Source organism: Crocuta crocuta, unplaced genomic scaffold, assembly GCF_008692635.1.
Source record: "Crocuta crocuta isolate KB4526 unplaced genomic scaffold, BGI_CrCroc_1.0 scaffold92, whole genome shotgun sequence".
NCBI lineage: Eukaryota > Metazoa > Chordata > Mammalia > Carnivora > Hyaenidae > Crocuta > Crocuta crocuta.
Window position 1 is genome coordinate 4,846,630 of NW_027528804.1, and position 20,664 is coordinate 4,867,293.

The window sequence follows — 20,664 nt, forward strand, 5'->3', positions numbered from 1 at the left end:
CTTAATCGTTATCATTACCTAGGAGACTACAGCAAAATGATTCCAGAGAGTAGAAATAAAGTTACTCTCAGAGAAAAGACAATTCGTCTCAGCACAGAAGGCATGACATCAGGCTATAGAAAAACTAACCAGAGGTAATCTCTACCTGTGTAGCTGTGGAACCTGGAAAACACACAAGCCCTTCAAAGACTGCAAAAACTTTTCTGAAAGTACCATGAGGTAGAAGATGAAAGCAAACAGTAAGCAAATACTTCTTCAGACACTGAGAGACCCTTTCTTTTTCCTGGAGATCACCACATGAATATCCGACTTAGAACAGCATAAAGAATAGCTCAGTCTACTAATTCCTAGGATAGTCAGGATTAGAAGGCATTCACTTATACCCCGTTCTGTTGTTAATAAATTGTACTACTTATTTTAGTAATAATCTCTTGACTTTAAGACTATGCTGAAGAAAAGAGTGTTCTGCATAAGAGGTAAGAAGAAAGGAGAAAATCAAGGAGTTGACAATGTTACTCGAGCTTACAAGAGAAACACAATGTGAAGGTTAATGCCTTAAGCATTTATGTCGTAGACAAGATGAGCCTCTTGATGACATGGATAACATATATCTTGACATTAATTCTTTATTCCACGTGATTACTTTATTCTAATGATTTCTTTAATGTCTCTCTTGATTCCCAGACTCCATGCTCCCAGGGCAGAGGCTCTATTGACTGTAGTCACAGCAATAGCTCTGGAACCAGCACACTCCCGGCAGGTCAGTGTTTGCTGAAGAGTGAATGGCTTCCCAATTTCTCCTGATTTGAAGAAGGGCACAGTGAAGCTGGGTAGCATCCTCTACAGAATGAGGTGTGTATTTGCTTTCCATAGTTAGGCTTACCAAAAGTCAGTTGTTTTTGTTTCTAAACTTGTTTATAAGAGCTATCTTTGTTACCATTTCATGATTTAAGCAGTAATTATGCTCACTGAAGAAAAGGATGTGGAAAGAGAACTGATTCTATGAACACTAAGTAGGCCCTAAAAACTACTAAAGCTAAATGAAAAGCCTCAGTAAAGGTGACTCACTATAATAACTTGGTGTCAAAATAGGTGTGGTTAAGAAAACTGTAAAAAGGTTAGAAAAAAGAACCTTAAAAGCCTCTGAAGGTTTTTAACTATAAGGAGTTTAAGGACTAGAGGATCTTATCTTGGTTTTCTATTCTATATTACATCAGAATATATTTAATGTATGTGGAACCTATACAGAAAAGGTCTTAGCCTTATATCCAAAGATGAGTGAATATATACATTTAAATGTTTTAAAATAAATTGTTTCAGTTACATATGTTACTGTTGTTTGATTCCCTCTAATCAATCAGCTAGTGACCCAGATCATGATGAATAAAAAGGCTTTGTACTTTTTCATCAAGAAAAATGTGATACTTACACATAAATAACCATGTTTGCATACTGAAAAATCGCTAATTTATTTACTGCCTCTTTGTACGTATCATAATATATTATAATTAAATACCTGTTAACTCAACAATATCCCTCAGTACACTATAAATCTTTTGGGAAAAGGGACCATGTCAATTCCTAGTTTCAAAGTGCCCACTCAGCACTTGGCAATGCTTTCTATATTGGTGCTCCATAAGTATGTTTTAATGAAAAAAATAGCAATTCTCTTTTTAAAAAATCAAATTGACTAGTATTATATGGCTATTTAGTACCAATTAATAATAAAATAACATTACACAGAAAAGACAAATCCTTACCAATTTATAGCCCCTCCATCACACTTCTTCATAAGCAATGCCTTCCAACATTCATGAGTGGATTTAATAACTTCAAGAGCAAAAGCCTAATTCCAAACCAAAAACAAGATACAAAGATCACATCACTATGTGAAAATGGAACTATTATCACTATGACAGCTACTTTCTAAGAACATGAGCTCTGGAGGCAAACAAACCTAAATATCAATACTGGCATCCTTATTGACTAGCTATATGACTTTTGAGCAAGTTACTTAATCTCACTAAGTCTTAACACCTTCATCTATAAATGGAAGGTAATGAAGATAATGTAATTTAGGGTTGGCAAACTAGGGCCTGTGGGCCAAATCTAGCTCACCACTAGTTTTTGTAAATAAAGCTGTTATTTTTTTTTAATGTTTACTTTACTTCTGAGACGGGGGTGGGGTGGGAGAGAGAGGGAGAGAGAGAGAGAGAGAGAGGGAGCAGAGGAGGGGCATAGAGAGAGAAGGAGACACAGAATCCAAAGCAGGCTCTAGGCTCTGAGCTGTCAGCACAGAGCCTGACATGGGACTCGAACTCACAAACAGCAAGATTATGACATGAGCTGAAGTTGGACAGTGAGCCACCCAGGCGCCCCTGTAAATGAAATTTTACTGAACACAATCATGCCCATTCATTTGTGCATGGTTTGATTGCGTTAGCACCATAATGGCAGAGGTTGAGAAGTTATAACAGAGACCATATGGCCTACGAAGTCTAATATATTTACTATCTGGGACTTTATAGAAAAAAGTTGCCACACCTAATTTAAATGGTCTAGCTGTTAAAAGGATAAATAAACTGTATGCAGAGTGCTTAGCCTAGTCCCTTCCCTATCAGGTAACCACACACCTATTAACTTCATCATCATCAAAGCTATAGTTTAACTGCATAAACATTTTAAAACATCCACTGTCAAAAGGTAGTAAACCTCCTTAACATTTTTAATTTTTTTCTTAGTATAAACTCATATAGTGTCCGAAAATACAAAATAAATGATACATACCTCTTGCTAGATCTAGATATCTATCTAGCAAGACCATCTAAAGGAACACTTGCTCTGTTATTCCAAAGCAGCAAATTCTTTTGATTTTTTTCTCCCAAAATGTTGCCATTTTTTAAGGAGAGTACTTAGATATTAACTAATTCATACTAGCTCCTTTCTCCTTCGATTACAACTAAACACATTATGATAAGAAATTAAGAGAGTAATGAATCCTTGGAACCAAGATGTAATAATAATGAGAAATTTACTCCTGAGAAAGAAAAAAAAAAGTCTTCTCGCTACTGCTGCGGGACCTGGAGGAGAAAGGCTGAATGAGGCGGTGTTGGGCGCGCTCCTGAACATACGGTACAAAACAGCCAATCTATCGTTAGGATAATACAAGGAAACATTTTTAACCAAACCATTCAGGTAATTATGATTACTGAGAATCACTTCTCCAGCATTTGCTTCCAGGAGTCAGCAGGAAAAATCTAGATAGCACAGGAGTCACCTTCTCAAACATGTTGAAGAGATACAACTTAATTTTCCTGAGGTAGGCACTACATTTTAAACAGAAGTGGTAAAAAGCAATGCCTAATGTGATTGTTTTCTGAAACCATGTTTATAAATAATCTAGTCTTCATTCAGAAAAGAATGAACATTTATCAAAATCAAGCCAAAAAAACCCCCCAAAACACAAAACAAAAAACTCCCACCCCAAAACCATACTCTAAGGCAATAAGGAGCCATAAAAAGTTCAAACATGTATTATAACATATTATTAGAGGAAAAAGATAAAAATTTGTCTTATAAATCTTTAATATTTATTTTTAAGAGTATTTAATTGAAAATAATAGTTTTATATCTACATTTAATAAATCTTAGACAAAGCCCTCAAGGTATTAGTTCTTTTAATGTGCCTTTTAAAAAATACTAGGTCAAGCAATAAATTCTTATATAAAAAGACATTTATTATAATTTTTAAGTTTCCAGTAACATGGCTTACCTTACTTACAAAACACATTTTACTTATTAGTATCCATTTAACTGTTGGTATGTAATGTGTAATTTATATGGTGGTAAAAACTTAAAAAATATATATATATTCCATGCCTTAGACTTGACATCCTGGGCCTATTTTCTCCATTTGGGTCATGTGAGAAGACACCTCATGGTAACTTTGTGGTATTCTAATAGAAAAATTCTATGACAGTAGGATAATTTAAGTGCTTTGTTAACTGTTTAACAGCTCAAGTCAGTAATGATAGAATGAACACTTAAAGAGAAGCTGCTCTGGATTTACACTAATGGTAAGTAACTTTCTTCTCTCCACAACAGTAAATGGAAGGTGGTTCTTCATACACAATCTGCAGACTTAGACTGATCATGGAAATCTTTCATTTACGGAGATGAAGGAAATATCAACAGATAAAGAGACAAATCCAGATATTTATCAAGACTTACTGCTTCATTTAGAGATCTCCTGAAAAAATCTTTTAAAATAAATATGACAAAATAATGTCCTTAAATATTCAAGTCAATATAAAGCATTTATTATCATGGCATATACAAATATTCACACAAGAAACTCCCAAAGGTGAAAGAAGTATTGTACAAGTATCACAAGGCATTTTTTAAAATAAAGATTATCATCTTCACCTTGTTTTTGAATTCTCCATTAAAAGCAAACTGGTTTTCTGGTTTTCCTTCTGGCACCTTATAAAATCTGAGCCAATTAAGCGTGGCTTCCAAATAACCTGGTTTGTACTTCTTAACATCATCAATATCTGCAAGTGAAGAAACAATACTTCATTAAAAACTGAAATTCATTCCTATTAGTGGTAGAGCACTGGACTGAGGGAGTCCACCTCTGCTACTAGCCAGTAGCATAATCATCATGTATCAAACTGCTTTGGGACTTGAGGGCTTTTTTCATATGTAAAATACTGCTTCTTTCCACAAAACTTTCTTAAGCACCTCCAGATACTATGTTAGGTACAGGGTATAAGCAGATGAAGACAACAAAGTTCTTTTCCTCAAGGAGCTCAGAGTTTCTAGTTAAAGGAAACAGACAACAAATGGCAATGAAGTGAGATTAAGTGAGATATACTTAAGCACTGACGTCATTCTGGGAGCAAAGGGAGGCTTAGAGTAAGGTAAGTTACATCAGGATCTGTGTTTTAGAAACTTAAGCTAAAGGAATACAGAAGAGGGCAGTTTGCAGAAGAAACATACTAAAGTCATATGAGAAGGGTTTCTCACATACACACACACATATCCAAATACTTGTTTGTTTGTTTGTTTTTTCAGAAAGCGTGAGTGGGGGAGAGGGGCAGAGGGAGAGGCAGATAATCTTAAACAGGTTCCACGCCTAGAGTGCAGCCCGAGGTGGGGTTCAGTCTCCAAAAGTGAGATCATAAACTGAACCAAAATAAAGAGGCAGATGCTTAACCAACTGAGCCCCCAGGTGCCCCAGTAAGTTTCTTATTATGTGTCAGACATTGTTCTAAGCAGTGAAATAGAACAGTAAACAGAAATAAGCCACTTCTCTCATGGTTTATTCAGTAGGAAGAAACAGACAACAAATAAAGAAACAAATGTAGAAAGGTTAAGTGGTGAAGTCTGATGAAGAAAAATAAAGTAGAATATGAAAGAGAATGCAAACGGCAATTTTAAACAAAGTGATATCTAGATGGTTCAGTTTTTCAATTCATTTTCTGTAATGATTTTCAGAATTTATTTTTAAGTTCTTCTGAAAACGGCTTAAAAATTGGAATAATAAGAAAAGATTAGCATGGCCCCTGCACAAGGATGACAAATTTGTGAAGCATTCCATATTTTAAAAAAACAAAAACAAAAAAAGCCCAAACCATCACATTTTGAGCATATTTAGTATATTCACTTAAACATCCAGTGGAAACAGTACTGTATTAATAACAGACCCTTCCCCAAAAGAGGTCTCCAAGTAATGAATGTTATCTGTTCCAATAAATACCAATTGAGAAAGTATGGGAAATAACCAAATGAAAGAAGTCTTTACTCACCACCAGACTGTGACTTATGGGAAACAATAAAAAAATGACAGACTTGGTAGCACTCGAAAAACTAGAAAGTTATAACTTAAAGTAGAAGATGACAGCATGCATTCGGATAATTTAAAGATCACTTGGTTTCAGACTAGCTCATCCAACACTGTGGGAACCCCCAAGCGCCAGGCATGATAGGGAAAGGTGAGCATTCTGCAGGCATGAGGTAGACACGATGCTTGCCTTTTGCCTGTTATGAAAAGGTCTGATAAAAGCTACATATGTCTCCAGAAGGCAGATGTTTCACATAAGTGAAACGAGTGTGGTAAGGCATGTAAGAATGGCAGAAACCATGGCAAACACAAGACTGAGTATATTGCCTAAGGCATTCAAATTTAAAAATTTTATAATATGCCAATGGGCCACACATCGATCTAAAGTAATTCTGAGACAAACATCAGAAATATCATAACTAAGGGAAAAAATAATCACTTGAAACTGAACACAGGGCATACCTGTTCTACTAATCACAGTCAATACATATTTATTAAGTGGTGGAACATGTTTAGGATAGGGAAGTCTTAAAGATTAAGATATTTTTAGTATTATACATTGTATCCTAAGTCACAGAGTTATCTGTCATGCACAAGATAGAACCCTCAATACTTATTTCACCTAATGCACATTGATTCCTCTTTAAATTCTGATTTTCTACTTATCTTATTGAAAGTGCTTCTTTCTAAAGTGAGCTTTCTATTGATCATTTTCCTACATTCTATATTTTTGCAAAATCTCTCATAAATTAACTACTACTGAGTTCTTCCAATGCACTGTCTTCTTAAAGGGAGAGAAAACAAAAATCTATAACTATGCATGTAAATTGTTCTGCAAAGTGAGGAAAGAGGCTTTTAGATACGAAAGGTCAGGGGTAGCCTCTGATAAAACTTTAGTAAATTCTTTTCTTTTTTTAACGTTTATTTATTTTCAGAGAGAGAAAAGGAGAGAGAGAGCACACAAGCAGGGAGAGAGGCAGACAGAGAGAGGGAGAGAATCCCAACCAGGCTCCATGCTCTGCGTGGAGCTCAGTGCAGGGTTTGATCTCACAACTGTGAGATCATGACCTAAGCCGAAATCAAGAGGACACTTAACTGTCTGAGCCACCCAGGCACCCCAAATTTTAGTAAATTCTGAGATGAAGTGTGGGAGAGCAACGCAAAAATCGAGGAGTCCTGGAAAGAAGATAGGAATTGCCAATATTCTGAGGTATGGCTGTGCTTAAAATATTTAAGGATGACAGTAAGAAAAAGCCCTGTGTTTAGAGCAGAGTGAAGAATGTTAGGAGATGAGATTAGAGAAGCAAGCAGCTGCAGGCCCGTCACAAGGGACTCTAAGGGTCATCCTTTTACTCTGAGATAAGAAGCCCTTAGAAGGTTCTGGGCCAAAGAGTACAGATTAGGAAGATTGCTCTTTCTGGCATGTAGGGAAAAGATCATAATGAAAGAAGTGGAAGTAGGAAATCCAGTCTTTGTAGATGGAGTACAATGAGGGCCTAGATAAATGGCAGTTGTATAGAGGTGGTGACAAATGGTCACTTTGGATATTTTTAAAAGCAGAACTGAGAGGAATTACCAATGGGGATAAAAAAATTAAAAACAAAACCCAGTAAAGATCAGACTTACATAAAATTTAAAGTATCAAAGAACGAGAAAGGAATAGCTGGCAATATTAAGTAACAATCTAAATTATAGTACAACTAATTAAGAAGTCACCTAAATATCACCTTAGATTTTTTAAAGCTTCTTAAAAAGGTGTCAAATGGCTCACAAATAGTGTACAGTCATTATCTGCTTTATAACAAAGTGGTTTCCAAACTTGAAAATTTAATTAACAAATATTAAATGGAGTTTACTTAAGACAAGTTTTATATTAAAACTCAAGATATAAAATTTATAAAAAAAATCATAGTTCTATATAAATCCACTGGAAAATTTATAAATTTCTTTATTAAATAGTAGCTATAAAGCAAAACAGAATAATGATAAAATATAATAACAAATTTTAAAGTTCAGTTTGGCTTTTCCAAATCCAGTGCTCTCTAGTTTAATTTAGTTTTAACTAATTTTGATTTAGGAATTTACAAAAGCAAGAAATTAATCTAAAATAACTTAGTCAAAGCCTATCATTCCATCTCTGTAAACATTAGAGGATCATAACACTTCAAATTTTTTAAAAGCAATCTTTGTGACTTAGCTTTTCCTTCATCACAGACAGTGGTATACCTTTCATGTAATTACTTTTCATTTCCATATAAACCAATTCATTTGTTTTTAAAACCTAAAAGTGTTGCAAACTGTGGTCTATTCAGCAAAAAAGAAAAAGAAAGTGGTTTGTGAATTAAAGTTTCTTCTGCTCTTTTTTTATTATAAATACACTCTCTCACACCAGGAGATTCTAGTCACGTGTGTTTGCCAAGATTTCAATTTTACCCAGACTTTGGAAATAAATGATGTAAAAGAGGTCAAAAATCAAGCTGATAAGGTTTATCTTATACATACAGACCACCGTCAAGAATAAAAAAGAAATACCTAAAGTATGAGATCTTTTTAATCTAGAAGTCTATTGAAACACCAATGAACCTAAAAAATGATTCTGAATTAAAAACAAAACATTAAGAAATTTTAAGCATGAGAAAATTATGATAACACACTTGGTAAGCAAATACAAGAAATCTACAGATCAACAATAGAATATTTTAAAAAATTCTCTTGCTTTCCAAAAACGAACCATACCCAGTCCTTTCAACTTTCTGTATAATTAATAATAGAATATTCAATAATAAAGAAAAGAAAAATATACTCTTTTGTTATTTACTTAAAAAAATTTTTGGTCCAAAAGAAAATAAAAACTGTAAGAATATTCAGAGAACAATAAAAATAAGAACAAAGTTTATAAGAAGAAATTAGGTAAATTAGGAAGAATAGCTCATTTGGAATCAGACAGCACCAAGTTCAAATTCCAGTTATGGAATTCATATATTACATCGTCTTGGGAAAGTGCATTATTCTGTGCATTTTCTTCCATAAAGTACAGAGAATCAAACTATTGTCAGGATTAAATAAAACAATGTATTAAAAATCATTTAATAAAAAAGAAGGGATCATTCTTAAATATTAATTATCATCTCTCCAATCCCCTAAAACCTTTTCCATGGAATGTAGACAAAGTTATATTCACAGGCCTACCTAGAGCCTTACATGCTTCTGTCTCTCAAAAATAAATAAACATGAATTAATAGTTTAGAAAATTACTGAACACGCTTTCATTAATACTGATGGTTATTTTATGTTTAATGTGTATGACTCGACTGAGAAATCATTGTAGCTAGGCACAGATATAAACAATGTAAATAAACACTAAAAACAGCATAAAAGGCACCTGGATATACATATGTATACACACACATGCATACTTAATCATAACCTTTTTCTATAAACACATTTATTCTTATGGTAAAGATGGGGCCTCAAATGCATTTGTAATTAATTTTTTATCTAATGACAAATGCATGTACCTTTATTTCTAATTCTTATAAAGTGTTTTCATTTCTACTGTGTTTAAATTAAATTTAAATAACCACTTTTTAAAAACATTTGGAACAGAGAGGAAATAAATATGTAAATAAAATTCCTTTATTTCTGCAATGAGACTCACTCAATTCAACTATATGAACCAAATTATCAACAATGAAAAACAATGCCCCAACTTTCTAAAGCATTTCTCTTCACAGAGAACAAAAACCTCTGACAAAGATAAGGCACTGATTTCATGTTTCAACATACAGGTTAACCAACACCAAGATAAAGAACATAAAAAGAGAAAATCAAAAATACTCAAAAAAAAGATAAGCACCCTGTAGACTCAATGTGGGACAAAAATACCTGCTAGGCAAAAGCAAGATGGCCATATTTACTGCACATACCAGGATATTTCTGAGACTCCTAATCAAGAGGAAAAACAGTCAACAGAAATCAATCCTGAGATGACTCATGCAAACGAGGATTTTAAAGTAGTTGTTTCAAATATTGTCATGATGCATGAACATGCGGAAATCTCAGTGAAGGAAAGAAAAAAACTATAAAATTATCAGAATAAAGAACCAAATGAGGAAGTATATGAATGAAAAGTCAGATGGGTTTAATAGCAAGACTTGAATACGAAAAAAACATCACAGAAGCAGAAAATAAAACAAAAGAAATTATCCTGTCTGAAGAACAATAAGGAGGGGCGCCTCGGTGGCTCCGTTGGTTGAGCATCCGACTTTAGCTCAGGTCATGATCTCACGGTTCATGGGTTCAAGCCTCGTGTTGGGCTCTGTGCTGACAGCTCAGAGCCTGGAGCCTGCTTCAGGTTCTGTGTCTCCCTCTCTCTCTCTCTGACCCTCCTCTGCTCATGCTGTCTCTCTCTCTCTCTCTCTCTCAAAAATAAATAAAACACTTTTAAAAAGTTTTAAAAAATGAAGAACAATAAGAAATAAAGACTTTAAGGGGCGCCTGGGTGGCTCAGTCGGTTAAGCGTCCAACTTCGGCTCAGGTCATGATCTCATGGTTCGTGGGTTTGAGCACCGTGTCAGACTCTGTGCTGACAGCCAGCTCAGAGCCTGGAGCCTGCATCGCTGCTTTGCATTCTGTGTCTCCCTCTCTCTCTTACCGCCCCCTGTTCACACAGTCTCTTTCTCTCTCAGAAATAAATAAAACATTTAAAAAAAATTAAAAAAAGACTTTAAAGACATAGAGAGAGCTTTAGTAACCTGTGAAACAATAAAAAGTGGTCAAAAGTATGTGTATTTAGAGTCTCAGAATGAAGGTGAGAGAATGGAAAATGAAAAAAATAATGGCAAATAATTACTCACATGTGATAAAAACATGAACTTGCATATCTACAAAGTTCAGTATACTCTAAGCAGTATAAATATAAAGAAAAGACACTATTTAGTATATCACAGAAAAACTGCTGAAATCCAAAAATGAGAAAATCTTTAAAACAGTCTGAGAAAACAACATATACTCTGGGTAAGAATACATTAACTGTTGACGTCTCATCAGAAAGAGTGGAAACCAAAAGAAAATAGAACATCCTTGTTTAGATCCCTTTAACTCAAGATTCTACATCCAGTGAAACTACATTTCCAAAAAAAGGTAAGAAAAGATAATACCAGATCAATAAAATGGAGAGAATTAATCACCAGCAGAACCACACTACAAAAATTGTTGAATTCAGGGACCCTGGGTGGTTTGGTTGAACGCTGGACTCTTGATTTCGGCTCAGGTCATGATCCCAGTGTTGTGGGACAGGGCCCTGCATTGGGGCTCAGTGCAGAGCCTCCTTAAGATTCTCTCTCTCTCTCTCTCTCTCTCTCTCTCTCTCTCTCTCTCCCCTCTGACCTCTAAGATAAAAATTAAAAAAAAACTATAAAAAATACTAAAGTACTCAGGTTGTAGGTAAAGGACACCAAATGCCAACTACCCATCTTCAGTTTCTGTTTTCTGTAATAAAATATATGGGTATGGGGATAAAATAAAATATGTGGGTAAATGTAAAAGAATACACGTGTGTGTGTGCGCTTCTAATTTCTTTAAAAGACATTTTATTATTTAGGCCAATATGAAACAAAAGAACAAAGAATGGATGGAGGTTCTCGGAGCATCTGGCTGTCTCATACAACTGCTGGGAGAAGCCCAAAGTAATACAGCCACTCTGGTAAACAGTGTAACAGTTCTCAAGATATTAAGCATATAATTATCATCTGACCCAGTAACCCTATTCCTAGGTATTTCTCTAAGAGAAATGAAAGCCTGTGTTCATACAAAGACTTGTACTTAAATGTTCACAGCAACTGTATTTGTATTAATCCAAGACTGGAATCCCAAATTTCTACTCAGTAGATGAATAAATTGTGGTATATCTATACAATGCAACACTATTCAGCACCCAAATGAAACAAAGTATACTGATTACACACAATACACATGAATCTCCAAAGCATCATGCAAAGAACGGATATGTATGCATACAGAAATACACAGAACTCTAAAGAAACAAAACTGCAGTTGTTGAAAAACTTCATAATTTTAAGTAGATTTTATCCCTTTAAAATAAGCTATTGTAATGGAAAAAATAGTACTAAAAACCTAGACACAAACGTAACATAAAATACAAGATCTTAATAATGTGTAGAAAAAAGTTAAAATGCGGTTTTTATCTAGATTATTTCTACCAAACACAAAGGGAGGGAAGCATATAATCAGCGGTGAATTTTTTTAAAAATAAAAACCAGTAATATAAATGTAATGCCATCTCTCTTTGCCCATACTACTTAAAAGAAAGAAGTTACTAGAAAATGTCCACATGCCTGAAATTTTGTCCAAAGAAGACAAAAAGAAAAAGATAAAAACAAAAAAGTTTCCAATTCCATGGAATTTAACCCAAGGAAATGATGCACAAAGCTCTCATTCCAGTACTATAGCTGCTGCTCTCACAGAGCTAAATATGTGCACAACAGACCTCAAACAAAATCTGTGGGAAGCAAGAACATACGTATTTAATGATATCTTACAGACATTCACAAGAAACAACAGTTCCATCCCATAACACTCATTATATTTTCTGAATCATAAATAGAGGCTCTAGCTCAGAATTAATAATTTGAATAGTTTCAGTTTACTCAGATCTCTAAAAGATTTTGTTTTCCACACTAATCTGCACATCTATGCTGCTTCACAGTACCTAGATTGATGAACTCAGTAACCTCATTTTATTCACCTTTCCTTCTCCATTACCCTTTTCCACTAATTCTGCTCTTATCAACAACTGTACTAAGAATATATATTAATATCATGAAAAATAATGGAAATTAACACACAGCAGAATAAGAAATACCAAACAAGGTAATTCTACACCAAGGTCTATTTGTACTGTTATCAGAAAAACCTCCTGGAAAAGACCTGGTAGATTGTTTCCCCAAAAATATATTCACTGCCATTTCACAAGAAACTTTATGACCAGTAAAGTGAAAAATCATTCGGGTGCCTTAAATATAGCAGAAATTCAAATAATTTTTCTAATCTGGCTTTGATTTTGAAGCATTTAACAGAATGGCTGAAAACTCAGGGTTGGGGTCAGACATACCTCCAATGAAGTTCCAGCTCCACCATCTAAGAGCTATCCTAGAGAACTTAAAAATGTGCCCAAGAAATCTACCTCATAATCCTTTCATTTAAACTGTGTTTCCTTCAGCACCATCTCTGAAGATCATTTATTCAGGTCTTCCCACTTTAAAAGAAAGCTGAAATTAATGAATTAAAAATATTTCTGGGTGGAAATATTGGTGGCTCAGTCAGTTAAGAGTCTGACTCTTGGTTTCAGCTCAGGACATGATCCCACGATTTGTAAGACTGAGTTCCACATCCAAGTACCTGCTTGGAACTCTCTCTTCCTCTCTCTCCCTCTTCCTCACCCTCTCAAAATAAGTAAATATTTAAAACAAAAATAAAAATATTTCCTAGAACAACCAAAATTTAAGAGATGGAAATACCCTAGGGATCATTTACCGATTAGAGGATAAATCCTGCACCTTTAGAGTTGAAGAAACTAAACTATCCAGAGCTTTTCAGACTTTCCCAAGGTCAAATAACAAACACAAGAGACGATTTTAGAATTTAGGCCTCCCCTACCCTTCACCATACCACAAGAATGTGACTGAAATGTAAAAAAACACTGGAAGAGGTCAAGGTTTAATAAAGAAGCAAGATGTTCCCAGTAATGTAATTCTATTTTTAATTATAGTACATTTTACTCAATTTGTCCCTGTTCCTCAAACTACCTCCTCCCTACATACCCATGCCTATTAAGGCATACCTATTAATGAAATCAAAGGAATGAAGATCAAAAAAGCCATCCTTTTACTGGGGCCTCTAATCATAATTAACTCACTAATGACTACATTATTTCAGAGCAAACGGTCTGCATTCCCAGAAGTCAGCACTCCAAGTCAGAAAGCAACACTGTCCAAGGCCACAGGTATATTCAACTACCCGGGGATTTTCCAGAGGAGTGGTGGGATGCGGTGCATCGGCTCTGGAGCCCAGCTAGATTCCAGTGGCTCCTGTATGACTTTAGACAGGTTTCTAACCAAGAATTCCGCGCCACCCCCCCCGCCCCCAGTGCCTCAGTTCCTTAATCTGAAAAAGGTGGAGGAGACACTATCACGTTTTGCTGAGTTTATGTAAATATTAAACAGATAATTCCAAAAGAAGCACTCAGCGTAATTACTAGACATGCAGCAATTGTTACAGAAATGGTAGAGCTTTTAGGATGACAGTGCCAGAGTACATGCACAGAAAAGCAAACTGAATTCCATTCCTGCTTGTTCTAAAGGTTAACACAAATACGTTCCTTTAACATTTCTATGCTAGTCTCCATTTTTTCCCCTTAAATAACAGTATTAAATTGTGTTTCAGAAAGTAAGGAAATCAAACACCAAGTATATTTGCTTATTTTTAAGATCGTAATTGCATGGACACTAGGTGTTCATTTAGACAATGAAAATTTGAGCCGAACAGATTCGGTTTTCACATGTTTATTATTGCCTTGAAAGCCATAAAAGAACTATGAAGTTTTATTTGACTTTTAAATTTCTCTAAAAGTAAGCTGAAATTCTGCGTATATGAAATACAGATATATTCTAATACTTCTAAGATGAGTACAATGCTGGCCTTTGACAAAGTCCCAACTGCCTCATTTTCAATAATTTCCTATTTACTCATGTAATTTATTCATCCAAGAAGGCATCTATATTAATATAATTGTTCTGACTTCAACTTTTGTTTTTAAAAACTGTAAAATCACTGCACAAGAAACAGTATAAAAATAGGACAATTGTTTTCATTTAAAGATCAAACAAAAGAAATCTTCAACACTCTGCAAGCTGAAGTAGCTTATAGGCCTAAACTACCTCGTATGAGGTTACTTCACCTGACGTAAGGTCCTTAGGCATCACTGGCATTCTGAAGACGCTCAAACATCTGTCTGGTGAGTATGTGAAACTCTATATTACAGAAGGCGGTTAATTTAACCAAAGGAGAAATTACGCATGCCCTAGCATTTCAATCTGCTTAAAAAGCTCTGATCTTGGTCATTTCATAACCAAGCACTATTATCCCTAATGGCTGAGGCATTCTCTGGTAACAATTTAGGAGCACTGGGAGTCTTATTAACTCTTTCAGGCCATCACAGTACCATTACAGGATTAGAGCCTGGAACCTAATTACAGTGTGTTAGAAGGTCTTAGTGCTCTCCAGGTGTTAATGAGCCAGCCCAAGTGACCAATTATCTATCAGGGAACACAAGGAATTTGTTTTTAAATGTTCTTTAGACTTTTCTTTTTTGATTTTCACAGTGGCTTTTCTTGTTTCAGACGAAAAAAATCTTGAAGACTGAAATAAGATTAAAATTACAGAAATACAGCCAGCAATCACAGTTTCTTTCTAGTTGAAATATGTTCTCTGATGCAACAGTTAGTTTTAGTTTGGTCACGTCAAAGTTAAAAACTATAAATATTAGAACAGGTCATTACAGGGTACCACAGTGTGCGCCTATGTTCATCTGGAGCAAAGAGGTTATTTCATAATACAACAACCCTAAAACTTCCTTGTAGAATTGTAACCCAAATAAATTTAAAAAAATATACATGGAAATATGGAAGCACATACTGTCAATAAATTAAAACAGACTTCCTTTTTTTTTTTCCCAGAAAAGAAAACATAGTTACTGATCATGTCAAAAAATAGCCTCATTTTTCTTAAGGTAGTGGAAATTATTTTGGGATTTATTTTTTAAATGTCTTTTAAAAATAATGAAAATGTATAAAAAGTAATAGAAACTTCTCTATAAATTTCTGTATTACACACATCCTCAGAAAACTACAGAATTAAAAGAAAATTATAGACAGCTATCCTCTCCCCTACATGATTTTAACCTTTCTTCTTATTGATCTGTCTAATAAAAATGCCAAGAAGTATAAACAAATGTTTACACTGTTATAAAATCAGTTACTCCTTTGTGATAAGACTCTAATTTATAAAATATTTTTTTAAGTATTGCATTAGATATTTTAAGGTTATTTAAGTAGAAAGCGACCCAAAAACAGACATTTCTGACATGTATGGACCTATAATCAATCTCCCATCTACTTCATGTAAAAATTTTTGGAAAATGTACACCAGCCAACAATGAAAATGAAAGAGAGGACATGAAAGAACCTAAGAAAAAAACAAAGTATTAACTCAGGGCACTGAAAACAAACCCTGTGATGACTGCTGTGCAGCAAGCTATTCTCCTGTGTACATAATTAGTATGATAAAGGAGGTGAATAATAGTATTATTCACATAAATACTATGTTATTTGTTACTTTTCAATTTTCAGATTCAAGAGACAAAATATGAAAAACCGTTAACGAACAGAATTTAAACATGATAAAATTAGTCACAGGGGAACTACTGTATAGTTGAGAGAAACTGGTGTGTCAAGGACAGAGAAGCGGTACAGAAACCTGGATGGCCTAGTTCTGTACTGGGCAACCACAAGTTCAGCATTAATGAAGTGCTACATACGATCCAAAGAGCAATACTTAGAGTTACTAAGATAACTGAAGAAGAAATACAGTAACATAATTTAAAAATGTGTAAGAAGTTAAATTCCTCAGTTTTGAAAGCAGCAACCTGAGTCAAAAGGAAAAGACATAAATTAAGAAATACAAACCTTGGGGTAGAGAAGCAACTATGCAGAGGAACTAAAAACATATAGGGAAGAAGATACCAGAAGTCAGACTGGGGTGAGAAGTGGGAAGGAGAATTGTACTTTTTATTTTCTATACCTCTTTACACTTCAGAGTTTTTATTTCCAAGCATATGATTATTTTTATAATTAAAAATGCCATCCAAAACACTGTGTTTGTGATTTTAGAAGGTTAAATACGGAAGGGACACATAATAAATTATTTAATTGTTGCTTAATTTATAATTAAATATAGTTAATTTTCAAAGATGTAGAGAGAGAACAGCAACAAACTTCTGATAACTGTTAGCTAATATTTATTTAATCATGAGTCCAAATATACATTTTTATCTTACTGCAAAAATCACAAGTTGTTCTAATAGGTATTTTATCTAATCTCAAAATCAAGAAACTGACTCATTTATTTATTTGTAAGGTCACCTCTCCTCTGCCAAAGGTCTATTTTTAATCTGTAACATGTAAAATAAGCCATATGCTTCCAATACTTAAGCTCCTACTGAACTATACATTAGGTACTTTTAAAAAATATATTGATTATTACAGTAGAAAACTATTAAATATCATCAAATCTTATAAACTAGTTTTTTAAAAAGTTCCTTCACAAATTTAGGAAGCTTTCAACCCCTGCAATTACTGAGCATCTCTCAGTTCTCATCTCCTTCAATGCCGCCCTTTAATAGGTGCTAATGAAAACACAGACAACACACCAGGCTAAGAAATGAAGACAAAAAGTAAAATTAAGAATGATTTCTGTCAGGGACATCAGGGTGGCTCTGCTGGTTGAGCGTCCAACTCTTGGTTTTGGATCAGGTCATGATCTCTAGTTTGTGGGTTCGAGTCCCACATCAGGGTTCGAGCCCGGCATCAAGCTCCGTGCTGACCATGTGGAGCCTACTTGGGATTCTCTCTCTCTCTACCCCCTTCTCTTTCTAATAAATAAATAAATAAAACTTTAAACAAAAAAAGAATGATTTCTGCCAATTAATATTTGCTTGAGCAGCAGGACAACAAAAACTGTCTTTTGTCTGAAGTAGTTGAGAGAACAGCTGGATCATGTTCCAGCTGCAATACAACTGGAATATAAACAAAAACTTGAGTTTAGGGGCGCCTGGGTGGTTCAGTCGGTTAAGCACCTGACTTTGACTCAGGTCATATTTCACAGTTTGTGAGTTCAAGTCCCGTGTCAAGCCCTGTGCTGACAGCTCAGAGCCTGGGGCTTACATCAGATTCTGTGTCTCCTTCTCTCTCTCCCCCTCCCCCACTTATGTTCTGTCTCTGTCTCTCAAAAATAAATAAATGTAAAAAAAAAAGTTATAATAGGCTGCCACATAGATCTAGTATTCCATGCTTTATAATTTAAAAATATTTCTACTAAGATTTCTTCAGCCTTTGACTTTGTGCCTACACCTATTTTTTTCTTGAGTCATTGTAAAAAGAAAAGAAAATTCAATACAGATACACAGAATATATTACAACAAGATGAAGGTGAAACGAATAAGGGTCAAACACTTAAAACTCTTAAAACTATAGAATAACTTACTCTACAAAATGTACATATATAAGAGTACTTAAGGTACTACCCAGAGCGAACACTAGGCAAATATCCTTAAAGTAAGTAATATCCATTCCCCCCCTCCCACCCCGTATTCCTTATTCTTTCAGGAAATAAATACAAAACACAATGTCATCACACCATTTCAGAGCAAAGTATGTCAATAACACTCAACTAATCTTTTCAATTTTGGGATTTTAAAAGATGTATTATGAAGAAACATTGTTGTATTTTTCATGATGAAGATAATGCAAGTGTTCTTTCTGGTGAATGGGAAAAAAGTCCTTTTCTTCTTTCAAAACAAATTCTTGTAATTATTTTTGTCTGATGTTGCCTCAACCTAAATAAGCTTCATTCAGTATTCCTTCCTGTGTCTTTCAGTACAAGCATACACAAAAAGAATTTAGAAGATGCCAAAGTACAAAGTCACTCCATTCAGGACATAAACAGTATTAAGGTAAAAAGAGAGTTAAAATTTTTCATTCTAACCCTTAGCAAACTCAAGAGAAACATAAGGTACTTATTAGCCTTATGTAATCTGGTTTCAATACTGCTAGTTACAAAAACCACGAATTACTACAATCAAGTATGATCTGCTTAGTACGGTATTGTAGATGGACAATGGACTTTATAATCAGACAGAAATGAGTTCAAATCATAGTTCTACTAGGCAACAGATGTGCAAACTTGGGCAAGTTACTTAAATCCCGGGAGCACCTTTTAAATTAAGAATAATATGTATTAGAACAGGTATGAGTACTTGGCATATACTGAGAGTTTAAAAAGTTAAATCACATCTCCAACAGTACTGAGCTAAAGAACAGTTGATTCCACCTCACACATAGTTTCATTCAAGCTCTCAGCCTCTCCAGTTTAAAGAGAGCATCCCTTAGCAGAATTTCCTAACTTCAGTGTGTCCTATGGCAAATCAGTGAATTAGATGATTTGTTTTGGCTGGCTGTTGCACCATGATTTTATCAGTTCTCATTTGAGGAGCACTTAATGCATTAAAAAATGTTTAACAGTGTATTTTACTGCTCTTACATAAGCATATATGAGAAAAATTATAATAAAGAAACCCAGGATAAAATAATAAGACAGACAAAAAATATATATGGTTATGGACTCAAATCTCATATTTTCATTGTAGTTTTTATGTTTTAATTTTGCCCCTGAAGTTATTTGTAGTTTACCTTATCAGATCCTTCCCTTTCTCAATTAAACTCAAGAATGGCATAAAACCTCTTGCTGTTCCATGTGCAAGAAAGGTTTTAAATGCACATAAATTAAGAGAGGTTAACACTTAAGTGTTAATGAGTTTCAGTCCATTTAGAAATGGTGTATTTTCTAATTGAGGTTTCGAAGAACCCTGGAGCCTGAAAAAAAAATGAAACTAAAAGAAACAAGGACAGAAAAATAGGGGGAAAAATAGTCAATGAATGATAACAGTGGCCATATATTCAACACTTGATATGTGACAGCCAGATGCTTTAAGTGAATCATCTGTTACTGTCGACAAGCTCACAAGTAGATACAATTATCTCCCTTTACAGATTACCAAACTGAAATTCACAAAGGTTAGACGATCTACCTAAAATCACTCAGATAGAAAGTAGCACAGCCAGAACTCAAACTGAGGTGTGTGCCACTCCAAAGAAAGTCCACTTTTTATCATACCAGCTATTTCTAGAACTTAAATTTTTAGGACATCAAAATTTTGTCAAAGTATAGTTATCTGATCCCTCCATTTTTGCAACACAGAACAAAACCTAGGTACAAACACAGTTTATGTCCTTGATGAACACACCTTCCTTAGTTTTCTAGTTACTCAGATGAGCAAGAGAGATTTAAGGAAAAAAAAAAAAAAAGGAAGGAGGGAGGGAGGGAGGGAGGGAACCTACAGAATATACTTTCTTAGCCTGAGGTACCACCTGTCTATCTAGTCTTTTCTCTTTCTTGTTCTTCCTAAGAGTATAACACAACTCAGATATAATCATAATAGATTCCCCCTTATAATCTATGGATGAAAAGAATAAAAGAAACACATAAATTTAACTCTCAAATATACACATTGTGTTTTACATGAGCCCCCTGTAGATGCTAAGAATTCAAATGACATTCTAATTTACTTGTTTCTGGAAAGTTACAAACTTACCATGAAACTTTGTGGCTTCAGGGTCATTCACATTGATAGCAATTATTTTCCAATCTGTTTCACCCTGATCAATAAGAGCCAAAATTCCAAGGATCTTCACACGAATAACCTCTCCACGAGAAAGAACCTTTAAAGAGAAAAGAAATTCAGCATTTTCAAGACTTTGGAGAAATTTACTCATATATTATAAAACCCATATGAAAGATTAAAAGCACTACAGAATGAAATTTAATACAGCTTTAATAATTAAAGACAATGTAAAAACAGTCTATAAAGCCTTTTATGATACCCCTTTTAAAATTAAGTATCTTGA

At 34.4% G+C, this 20,664-nt stretch overlaps 1 protein-coding gene and 1 non-coding gene across 2 annotated transcripts in view; one reads left to right on the forward strand and one right to left on the reverse strand.

Moving 5' to 3' along the window:
* The window catches only part of PPA2 (inorganic pyrophosphatase 2), a 104,767-nt gene that overhangs the window by 23,109 nt on the left and 60,994 nt on the right, over positions 1-20,664 (reverse strand). The window contains exons 9-11 of the mRNA XM_077755721.1: positions 20,352-20,478; positions 4,426-4,553; positions 1,761-1,846 (exon numbers count right to left, since the gene is read on the reverse strand). Of these exons, the coding sequence (XP_077611847.1) occupies positions 1,761-1,846; positions 4,426-4,553; positions 20,352-20,478 (341 nt within the window). The remainder of the gene's footprint in view (positions 1-1,760; positions 1,847-4,425; positions 4,554-20,351; positions 20,479-20,664) is intronic.
* On the forward strand, positions 5,506-5,608 carry LOC144224682 (U6 spliceosomal RNA). The gene has a single exon (XR_013333108.1). It is a non-coding gene; the product is annotated as a U6 spliceosomal RNA (small nuclear RNA).